The 11,359-nt window shown below is 44.9% G+C and overlaps 1 protein-coding gene across 1 annotated transcript; it reads left to right on the forward strand.

Annotated features, from left to right (window-relative positions):
- The first annotated feature begins 1,505 nt into the window (after window positions 1-1,505).
- On the forward strand, window positions 1,506-6,527 carry SSTR1 (somatostatin receptor 1). Its single transcript, XM_011926179.1, has 3 exons — window positions 1,506-1,611; window positions 1,949-2,115; window positions 2,545-6,527. Exon 3 carries the CDS (start codon window positions 2,889-2,891, stop codon window positions 4,062-4,064), a length of 1,176 nt encoding a protein of 391 aa, XP_011781569.1. The 5' UTR covers window positions 1,506-1,611; window positions 1,949-2,115; window positions 2,545-2,888; the 3' UTR covers window positions 4,065-6,527.
- The last annotated feature ends 4,832 nt before the right edge of the window (window positions 6,528-11,359 follow it).

The raw sequence follows: 11,359 nt of genomic DNA on the forward strand, positions 1-11,359 counted from the left end.
ATTCTAGTTTAAACTTTTTGAGTAATCATCAAAATTTTTTTCTAAAGTTGCTGCATCATTTTTTATTCCCACCAGCAACATATGAGTGTTCTAATTTCTCCACATTCTGTCTAACATTTATTTTGTGTTTTAAAATATTTTTTCTTATAGCCATCCTGGTGAGTGAAAAGTGGCATCTCAAAAAAAAAAAAGCATTCTCACGTCACATCAGGTCTTAAATTTTCTTCTTTTGTATATGAGGCCACAAAATTGAGAGACGTTTTCCCTAAGATGAGCTGAAAGTGAACTTAATGAAATTCTGAACAATAGAGCTGTTTTTCACTGACTCCCATCACCCACTCCTCAAAAGCAACCATGATCAAAGCCAAGGCATCTAAATAATGCCTGTTGAAATTCAAGCTCCCAGAGGTACAGATAGTCAGGTGTCTTTAGTCAGTGATTGACAGAGGCATCTAAACCATCATAAGAGGCTTGGCTAGTAAAATGCTCTTCTGGGATTCTGGGACAATACCCACTCTCTTTTTTTTAACTTAATTAACATTTATTTTCTCTCCATATGTGCTGTATTTGTAAAGGAAAAATAAATATAGCTAAACACCAATTGTACATTCCACTTTAAAGAAGGCAATTTGTTCAGGTAAAACAATGGGTTAAAACAGTTTGAGCCTTATGAAACCTCAGATTCCACCCTAGCACATTCCTCATTAGTAATTGCACACATTCCTTTGAAAGTCTGCCATCATTTATTTTAATCTTTGATTGCTATCATCAACACGCTACAGAAGTTATTCTTTCCTTTTCAAGACATTTAGTTTTGAGAACTAAAACACATACATTATATGTAAGTGATTACCTGTATAAAGCAACAGGGCATTAGGAATTATACTTTTTTGTTTTTAATTTCTGCATCCATTTCTTCATTCAGGACTGGTACAGATAACCTCCATGAGGAGTTTAGCCTCTCCTTGGAGTAAAGTCTACTGAGAGGAGGAAAACTGAGACTCAGTACAGTGGGCACAGCCTGGTTGAGGAGAAGGAGAAACTAAGGAAAAACTGGAGACAGCAAACCTTGAAGGAGGCAGAGCAATAAGCTGCTGCGGGTCACTCTTCCTGTGAACAGACAAGTTTCAGATAAAGACTTGCAGGGATCTTACCTAGCAAAGCAACGTTTTTGAAAAGGAACAGGGGAGTTGCATGGAATGTGATTCTTCCTTCCACAGGAACCGTTGGAAAGCCAAAGAGACCCTAGGGTAGGAATGGTGGGAAGTCCCAGGGTTCGTTTAAAATCCTGATAATTGAACATCCATTCTTTCTTACAGGGAAACCGTTTTGATTCTTAAATGAAGTCAGCGAGCCGCCAGCTTGCCTACAGTGATGTCTCCTAATGGTTTGGGCACGTGACTCAGATCCAGGTCACACATCAAGCCTCAGAAAGAGCTGTCATCCTAGCACTTCCCGGAAAAATTCGAATGTCGCCCTGCCGTTCCTGTGGGTGGTGACAGGTCTGGTCATCGCATGGCGGCAGCTCCTCACCTGGATTTAGAAGAGCTGGCGTCCCGGCCCGCCCAAGCCTTTAAACTCTCGTCTCCCAGAACCCGCCAACTCTCCAGGGTACAAAGTACAGCAGGGACGCGGGTGGAGCCCTTCCAAGCGGCGCAGCCTTATCTTTCCCGAGTGAACATCTAGGTGGATTCCCAATACCGCGCCTGGCACGTTCTGTAGGGAGTCTCAAGCTCCTCCAGGGCTCCCAGCCACGCGTCCTCGTTTCTGCAGTCGATATTCCTGTGGTAGACACGGGGGGATCTGAACGCTACGAGCTTTATTAAGAGATTTGCAAATGGTTCACTCAGGTCCCTGAACACTTCCAACAGCCTAAGCTGCCTGCTGTGTTACAGTGCAGAAGCCCCTAACGCACGGTGGTTGCCCTTTCTTCTCATAAGGCTCGCAGCTTAGGGTCAGTTTCCGCGACTCTAAGAGTAACTGTGTGGGCACCTGTGCAGGGGCCAGGCGCAAAGAAGGGAGTTGGACTGCGCGAAGAACGTCAACCTGTTATCAGACCGCTCATGCACTTTACACCGGCCATCTGCTCCTCAGTCTGGAGGTTGAGCGCTCTGGGTAAGGAGGGCCCAGAGCTTTCCCGGCGGGTCTGCAAGGCAAGCGAGGGTGGGAAGAGGGAGAGTAGGGTTCTGGACTGCAGGACGGGAGAGGAGCTGGGGTCTCCAGAGAAAAGGGCAGCAATAGAGGGAAACTGAGATGAACTCCAGACATCCATGGTCATGGGTCCGTTTGAGTCTTTGCTTTGGGTAGGAGAGGAGTGGGATGGGACAGAATCTATACCTTTGGTTCCCACCCGCTCTCCAGTAAAACCGAGGAACTCTCTTGGTTCATCTGAGAGAGAGATGGTGCTGCGAGGGAACCCCGGAAGCAGCCACTGAAGTTGAGCAGAGTGCAGGACTGGGAAGGAAAAAGAATGGGGGGAGGGGGGACAAGCCACTATGTGCTCTCCTCCCTCTCTTTCTCCACCCCCACTCACTTTTTTCGTAGCTGCTGACGCGCTGGTGGTGCCTATTAATCATTCACCAGCCCAGAGCCGCGCCAGTTAATGGCTGTGCCGCTCGGGGCTCCCGCATCCTGGCCTCCCCTCTCCACGGTCGCGTGTGCCCGAGCACCCCGGAGCTGCAAACGGCAGCGCCCAGGCAACCGCTGGGCTGTGCGCCCCGCCGGCGCCGGTAGGAGCCGCGCTCCCCGCAGCGGTTGCGCTCTACCCGGAGGCGCTAGGCGGCTGTGGGCTGCAGGCAAGCGGTAGGGTGCGGAGACAGCGCGCAGGCGGCAGGTGCACGAGGAAAGAGCCCCAGCCCTGGCAGCCCCACTGGGCCCCCTCAGCTGGGATGTTCCCCAATGGCACCGCCTCCTCTCCTTCCTCCTCTCCTAGCCCCAGCCCGGGCAGCTGCGGCGAAGGCGGCGGCAGCAGGGGCCCCGGGGCCGGCGCTGCGGACGGCATGGAGGAGCCGGGGAGAAACGCGTCCCAGAACGGGACCTTGAGCGAGGGCCAGGGCAGCGCCATCCTCATCTCTTTCATCTACTCCGTGGTATGCCTGGTGGGGCTGTGTGGGAACTCTATGGTCATCTACGTGATCCTGCGCTATGCCAAGATGAAGACGGCCACCAACATCTATATCCTAAATCTGGCCATTGCTGATGAGCTGCTCATGCTCAGCGTGCCCTTCCTGGTCACCTCCACGTTGTTGCGCCACTGGCCCTTCGGTGCGCTGCTCTGCCGCCTCGTGCTCAGCGTGGACGCGGTCAACATGTTCACCAGCATCTACTGTCTGACTGTGCTTAGCGTGGACCGCTACGTCGCTGTGGTGCATCCGATCAAGGCGGCCCGCTACCGCCGGCCCACCGTGGCCAAGGTAGTAAACCTGGGCGTGTGGGTGCTATCGCTGTTAGTCATCCTGCCCATCGTGGTCTTCTCTCGCACCGCGGCCAACAGCGACGGCACGGTGGCCTGCAACATGCTCATGCCAGAGCCCGCTCAACGCTGGCTGGTGGGCTTCGTGTTGTACACATTTCTCATGGGCTTCCTGCTGCCCGTCGGGGCTATCTGCCTGTGCTACGTGCTCATCATTGCCAAGATGCGCATGGTGGCCCTCAAGGCCGGCTGGCAGCAGCGCAAGCGCTCGGAGCGCAAGATCACCTTAATGGTGATGATGGTGGTGATGGTGTTTGTCATCTGCTGGATGCCTTTCTACGTGGTGCAGCTGGTCAACGTGTTTGCTGAGCAGGACGACGCCACGGTGAGCCAGCTGTCGGTCATCCTCGGCTATGCCAACAGCTGCGCCAACCCCATCCTCTATGGCTTTCTCTCAGACAACTTCAAGCGCTCTTTCCAACGCATCCTGTGCCTCAGCTGGATGGACAACGCTGCGGAGGAGCCGGTTGACTATTACGCCACCGCACTCAAGAGCCGTGCCTACAGCGTGGAAGATTTCCAACCTGAGAACCTGGAGTCCGGCGGCGTCTTCCGTAATGGCACCTGCACGTCCCGGATCACGACGCTCTGAGCCCTGGCCACGCAGGGGCCCTGCTCCAAAAGACGGGGAGAATGAGGAGAAGGGAAGACCGGGTGCGAAAGGGACGATATCCAGTGCACCAGGGTGCGGTCGGGATAACGTGGGGCTAGGACACTGCGAGCCTCTGACGGAGGGACCCAGGAAAGGCGCGCGACAATGGTAGAAGTGAGAGCTTTGCGTAGAAACTGGGAAGGCTTTCGGGTTACCTTTTTCTGGGTCTCCTACTTTCTGTTCCTTCCTCCACTGCGTTTACTCCTCTGATCCTTCTATTTCCCCTACCCTGCAACTTCGATCCTTTCTTCTGCACCGTCCCGCCAGGGCAGATCACGAACTCATTAATAACTCAGTCTGATCCTCAGCCCCTCCAGTTGTTATTTCTGTTTGTTTAAGCAGAGCCACGGATACCGCCACTGGTTTCCCTCGGAGTTAGTCCCTAGCCGCGCGGGGCCGCTGTCTGGGTTCTGCCTGGTGCCCCTACTGGAGTCTCGGGAATGACCGCTCTCCCTTTGCGCAGCCCTACCTTAAGGAAAGTTAGACTTGAGAAAGATCTAAGCAGCTGGTCTTTTCGCCTACTCTTGGGTGAAGGTGCATCTTTCCCTGCCTCTCCCTCCCCCGCCCGCCACCACCATTCTCACTCCACCCAGAGTGGAGCCAGGTGCTTAGTAAAATAGGTCCCGCGCCTCGAACTCCAGGCTTTCTGGAGTCCCCATCCGAGCCCTCTTTTGGAGCAAAAAGGAGGGTCGAATGAGGAGTTTTTACAAGATTGCGAGGTCAGAGTGGGGGGCGCGTAATAGGAATCACCTTCCTGCTGGGCGTTTTCAAAGACCAAGCGTTGGGCGCTCCCGGGCTGCGCGTTTGCGTTAGGCAGGGCAGGGTAGTGCAGGGTGCACCTTCCTCGGGGTTCGGGGTTCGGTTGCAGGGCTACAGCTCGCCTTGGCTTTCTCCCTTACCCAAGCATCGGGAGGAACCGACCCAAAAGTAACAAGAGATAGGGTTTCCTGCTCCAGTGCATCTCAAAAGACCTGGCGCCAGGGGCAGGGGACCTAGGGCGACGTCTTCAGAGTCCGCCAGTGTTGGCGGTTTCGCAGCAACCTGCCGGCTCCAGAGTGGGGCCTGCCTGGTCTCTAGAGGGTTGCTGCCTTTCAAGCGGTGCCTAAAAGTTATTTTCTTGTTTAACTTATGTATTTATTAATTTATTTGTGGTGTTGGAAAATGTGTCTCTGCTTTCCTTTTCTCTGCTTGCCTAGCCCCAGGTCTTTTCTTTGGGACCCAGGGGGTGGGCATGGAAGTGGAAGTGGGGGCAAGCTCTCGCCCCACTCCCTGGTCATCTCAACGCCTCTCCTCAGTGCTGGGTCCTCTTGTCTTATCCTTTCCTCTAGCTTTCTATTTTTGATTGTGTTGAATGAAGTTTGGAGATTTTTCATACTTTTCTTACTATAGTCTCTTGTTTGTCTTATTAGGATAATAAATAAATGATAATGTGGGTTATCCTCCTCTCCATGCACAACGGAAAGTCCTGAACTCCTGGCTTTCCAGGAGACATATATAGGGGAACATCACCTTATATATGATTTGAGTGTATATATATTTACATATATATATATATATATACGATGTGGACATATATATACTTGTTTATCTTGCTCCATTGTCATGAGTCCATGAGTCTAAGTATAGCCACTAATGGTGACAGGTGTGAGTCTGGCTGGAACACTTTCAGTTTCAGGAGTTCAAGCAGCACTCAAACCTGGAGCTGAGGAATCTAATTCAGACAGAGACTTTAATCACTGCTGAAGATACCCCGGCTTCCTCTAGGTTCCAGCAGAGGCGATTCTTACATATGATCCAGTTAACATCATCACTTTTTTTGAGGACATTGAAAGTGGAATAATTTGGTGTGTGTTTAATATTACCAGCTACATTGGAAGCCTGAGCAGGTTGAGGCCAATCATTTTAATTATTTGCATTTCCTGTATTGCTTTAGTATGCTGGCTTGTACACAGTAGGCACCAAATACATGTCTGTTGGTTGATTGTTTAAGCTAGAATGTGTTACAAAGATCTGGAGATACTAAGTCTGGGGTTCTCAGGTTCACTCATTGACATGATATACAATGGTTGAAATCACTACTGAAAAATACGTTTTGTGTATATTTGCTTCAACAGCTTTGTGCTTTCCTGAAAGCAGTAACCAAGAGTTAAGATATCCCTAATGTTTTGTTTAAACTAATAAACAAATATGTTTTGGGTCATAAATCAGAAAGTTTAGATCTGTCCCTTTAAGAAAATATATATTATTACTCCTTTGGAAAATAGATTTTTAATGGTTAAGAACTGTGAAATTTATAAGTCAAAATCTTAATTATTATCCTTCTAAGAGGATACAAATTTAGTGCTTTTAACCTGTTATCATTGTAATATTAACTAAATAAACAGATGAATTATGCTGTTGCAAGTTGCCTTTGCTATTTGAATTTTATTGTTTCAGGGGATTACTTGGTAACACACACACACACTCACACACACACACTAGCTTAGTTGACTTATGTGTCACTTAGATTTTAAGAAGAAAGTTTTCAGATTACTTTTGGGAATTTTACCAAGTTTGTGGTTCTACCCTGAATTATTTTGTTAAAAAGAAAAGTCAGCTAGTTCAAAAAGGGAGAGACAGGTGGACAGAGAGAAAGAAGAAAAAGTTGAGCCAGAATGAATAGGAAGCAATGCACTCAGTTGCACTCCATTGTTACCAAACTAACTGGATGATGTCTTAATCTCTCACAGATAAAATTACTGTCTATCCTCATTTATAACCTCAGAGTTTGTTTTGGGAACTAAGTAATTGCTGATTTACATCCTGAGGAAACATAATGGAAGGAGAAAATGATCTCCTAAAGATGTCCCAGAAGACAGTGGGTAAAAGAAACAGAAAAATCAGATTTTGACATAAGAAGACATATTTTCTGCCTTGTTCAGTGATGGCCATATCGATCTCTGGAGAATGTAAGAAATCACTAGGAAAGTTTTTTTTAACAGACTTTAAAAACAGCAGTTTTATTTTCATATCAAAATGAGCAAAAAGGAATATTTTCCAAGCAGGTAATAGCAGTGATTCCAGAAGCAGAGTTGGGGACGCAGAGTTCAAATGCCTTCAAATGCCCTGTAACTCTATGCTTTATATGGTTCTATACATCATCACAATATGACTAAGGATAACTGGACTTTCGTCATTTCTTTTTTTCTCTCACTATGCAAGTCTCTTTTATTATTTTTAAAAGCTACAGCAAGGTGGGAAATTAAACTCGTAACTTAGATGTGCAGAGAAAACACATTTTGTCGTTTGGTTTCAACTAATCTGAACAAAATTCCAAGCTCCTTCCAATACATTAGCTGAGTGAAAAAATTAAACAAATAGTCAAGCATCCAGTTGAGCTAAAAATTTAAATTGCCATGAAAAAATTAAAAATTTCATTTGAATAAGTTTGGACAGCCTCTCAGCTGGCCTCCTCTTTCTCTTTTGACATCCCTATAATGGCTTTAGAATGAATATGAGGAGGAGGTTTTACGCATGCTACTGGAGGAAGGGATAAGGTCAAGTCCTTGGGAAAGGAGCTCTCTCTTCCTTTTGCTCTCTGGGGCCAGGTCCTGTGTCTCTCTGTCTGCTTCCTGGCTGCAGTTTGTTGAAGTCTGCAGCTGTCAGAGCCTGTGAATCAACCTCTCAGCTTGGGGAGGCCTGCACTTCAGTTCCTGTGGGCTGCAGCTTTCTCTGAGTCTTCTATGGTCCCAGTACAGCCCACGAGCCCTGTGGTCTCCCCCAGCCTCTGCTGAGGAGTGAGCTCACCCTGCCACAGAGGCTGCATGGTAAAACGCTTGGCTCAGTGACCACAGGGGACCTCAATGGCTGTAGACTGGCAACCCTTAGAATCTGCTCGACCTGACCATGCGTCTCTTTTCTTCTGTGGCTTTCAGGACTTCTTCATCTCTCTTTAATTTTGTCAACCTCACTTATTAAAACATTCCACTCTCCCTACCTCACCTTTACACTAGAGGAAAAAGATAGTAGTTTAGTCCTTCAGTCTTATCCCTTGATGTGCTGTAGCAGGAAAAGTGTTTAGTAATCCCTCCTGCCCCTCCCCTAAACACACACCTACCTGATTTCCAAGCATGTTTGTATTACCTATAAAGAAGTTGGAATCAAGCCCTCTCCCACCCTAATGTAATGAGCCTCTCCTCAGAGAGAGAGACTAAAATGAAACATGATTTATAGAAGTTAAAACATATTAGTTTACTGTCTGTGAATTACTATCTTTTTTATAAGTGACCTTTGTGTTTCCAGAGTAGCATTTCCCAGGTCATCTTCTTAGATAGTACCCACAGAAAAGGATCACACTTGAAAACCTTTGACTCCTCATCCATTTTAACCCTGACCATTGTACAAAAATATTGAACATGTAATTTTGGCTTGAGAAAAAAGGCAAGAATTTCATCTGGAGAATAGTAGGGATGATTCATTTTTAAAATGGCAATATATTTCCAACCTATTTTAAACAAATAATAGAGATGTCATATTTGTATTGATCTGAAAGCACTCTAACAATGGGATTCTGTTTTGAAAGTCCCATTCATTCCCTTTTTTATTCCAACGTACCACATCAGAGTGTGGTATTAAACTGAAGTAATTAACAGATGTTCATATAACTTTTGCCTGTAGCACACATAACTGTGGTAGGTACTTGTAAAATACAGTATTGCAAAGTCTATGTTTCTCTCTCATTGGACCACACAACTTTGAGCTAATGAGAACCTCTTCCACATATGCAGATGGATATCTTTCTTTTCATTCAATAAATTTCAGTTTGTTGGCTTTAAAAGAATACGGTTTCCACAATGTTGAAATGACATGGTTTCCCAAGGGGAAGGCAGACACAGAGATAATGTTGTAAGTGATCACTTAGTATTTTGTTACATATCTGGAGACAGGGTATTCGAGTGAGCATACTTGTAAAAGGACTGTGTTGGGAATGACCAAATACAGCCCAGCTTCTGATATCAACTAGAAAAGAAGTGGTTCTGCAAGTATGACAAAGTTGAGGAGGCCTATGAACTGAATGAGCCAGTTAAAATTGAAATATCAAAATGCTTCCTTATCATACTATTGGGGAGAGAGGAGCACCATCTAAAGAAAAGATATAATTTTAAATAAACTCATTAAAACTTTGGTTAGAATGTTCACTTTTATAATAAACGTAATTACTGTCAAAACATACCTTAAACTTAACTGGATTAGCCAGAAACTAGAAATATTATACCCATTTAAGATTGAGACTACAGGAATGTTACCAGAACTCTTTGGAGTAAGAAGGAACTTAAAACTTTAAAAATAAATACCTCTTTAAGCCAGGTTGATCTAAGTCTTCAATTTTGAGTGGACAAGAAGTATAAGAGAAAATGAGAAGTGGGAAATGCTATCAGCTAGCATATTAACTCGTCACTGAATAACTCTAACCCACCCTCAGTGCCTACATGCTTGGAAATATTAATAAGGAAGACTTCAAGTATTCCCAGCTTTAAGAATTTAAGAATACAAAGACTATATGCTAGATTCCACTTAAAGGAGGATACGTTACACAGAGGAGGTCACTGTAGGATACTATGTACAAAAACAGTTCTGACTTTCAAAAAATAATACCTATCTCAAAAGGCAAATGACACTTCCCTTAAATTTAAAAAGAGAGAGAGAAAAAAACAAACCAAGACACGATAGGCAAGTAGGATGATATTTTACAATAACACACATGACTTCCATAACTATTCTGTGAAAGAATGTCCAAATATTGATGAATAATAACTCTCACTCTGTTCTTTCCATCTCCACAACCCTTGAACAACTATTAATCTAGCTAATCTTATTAGCAGTGAGAAAATGTCTATTCAAAGTCAATAATTAAGTTAAACATTTTCCTTTATGTCCAGTGAGCCATTGTAACTAGCAAACCAAAATGTCTGTATGTGTTTTTCAAAAGACTTTCAAGTCTCCCTATATATAAACTCTGGTACCTGAAATTAACACACACACACACACACACACACACACACACACACAATTATTAATTAAACAAAAAGGAACTTCTTAGGCAATAATTGGTGAAATAGAACTTCAAGACTGTCTTTTTTCCCTTTTCCCTTTTTAGGTCCCATTTCTACCCCTCCTTCCCTCAGCTCAGGACCTCATGTTTTCTGATTTTTCTCCACTTCTCCCAATAAAGTTCTTCTCAGAAAAGGATTTCCTTTGATTTATAGTTTACATAACTGACAAAGCTTCAAGTATTATTCCTCCAGAAGCAGGACTTTTTAATAAGGGCATAGTGTCAGAAAATCAGGCAGCAGAATCCCTAAAATCGCATGTTCCTGTAAGGCAAATGTTTCTCAACAAGTGATCCATAATTCCAACATCAGAATCATCTGAGAACTTATTAAAAATTCATGGCCTCTGTGCCTCACCCATAGATATTTTGATTAATTAGGTCTGGGGTAGATCTCAATTCTCAGTGATTCTAAAGTGCAATAAAGTTTGAGTACTAATAATTTAAGTGTTAAGAGCATGGAGTTTCCCATCAGCAGATGTGACTTGTGACTCTATTTTGTTGTTGTGTAATAGTGGGCAACTGAATCTTTATGATGCACATTTCACTCATCTACAAGGTCAAGATAATGACATCTCTTCCATAGGGCTGTTGTGATGAAACAATGCATGTCAAATGCCAAATCAGTCAGAACTGTTTTGGTGTGAAAACTCAATTAGCTCACATGAGTGAAAAGTCTTGAGAAGATCCGGCTTCAGGGTGCACTTGACCCACAACTCACTAGAATCTTTTTTCAGTCTCCATTTCTCATCTCTGACTTGTGCCATGTTGGCTTCATACTCAGTCTGGTTATTCCTTTGTGGTAAGATAGATGCAGAAAGTAAAACATGTCTTCTTTTCAGGCTCAAATTTCAAAGGAAAGAGAACATGTTATTTTCTCTTTGGGGCTGTCTGAGAACATTTTTCTGTTGGGAGGCAGTCCTCTCTGCATTTTTTGCCCTCCATATATTTTGCTGAGTATGCCGAGAATGTGAGACCCTGTCTGCTGACTGTTCTGTACCTGGATTATTTCTCAAGGTTGTGTTTGCAGCAACCAATCTTGAGCAATCAGCTAATGTCTATTTCAAGGTCAGAAAGAAGGCTTGGTTACTGCTTGCTATAAAGTGGTGGTTTCTCCAAGATCAGTGTCCTTCAACTGTGACAAAAC

This window comes from Colobus angolensis, unplaced genomic scaffold, assembly GCF_000951035.1.
Source record: "Colobus angolensis palliatus isolate OR3802 unplaced genomic scaffold, Cang.pa_1.0 Scaffold119, whole genome shotgun sequence".
Lineage (NCBI taxonomy): Eukaryota > Metazoa > Chordata > Mammalia > Primates > Cercopithecidae > Colobus > Colobus angolensis.

What these genes read in the sequence shown, in the direction of transcription:
- SSTR1 (XM_011926179.1), top strand. Translation starts at nt 2,889, where the DNA reads ATGTTCCCCAATGGCACCGCCTCCTCTCCTTCCTCCTCTCCTAGCCCC.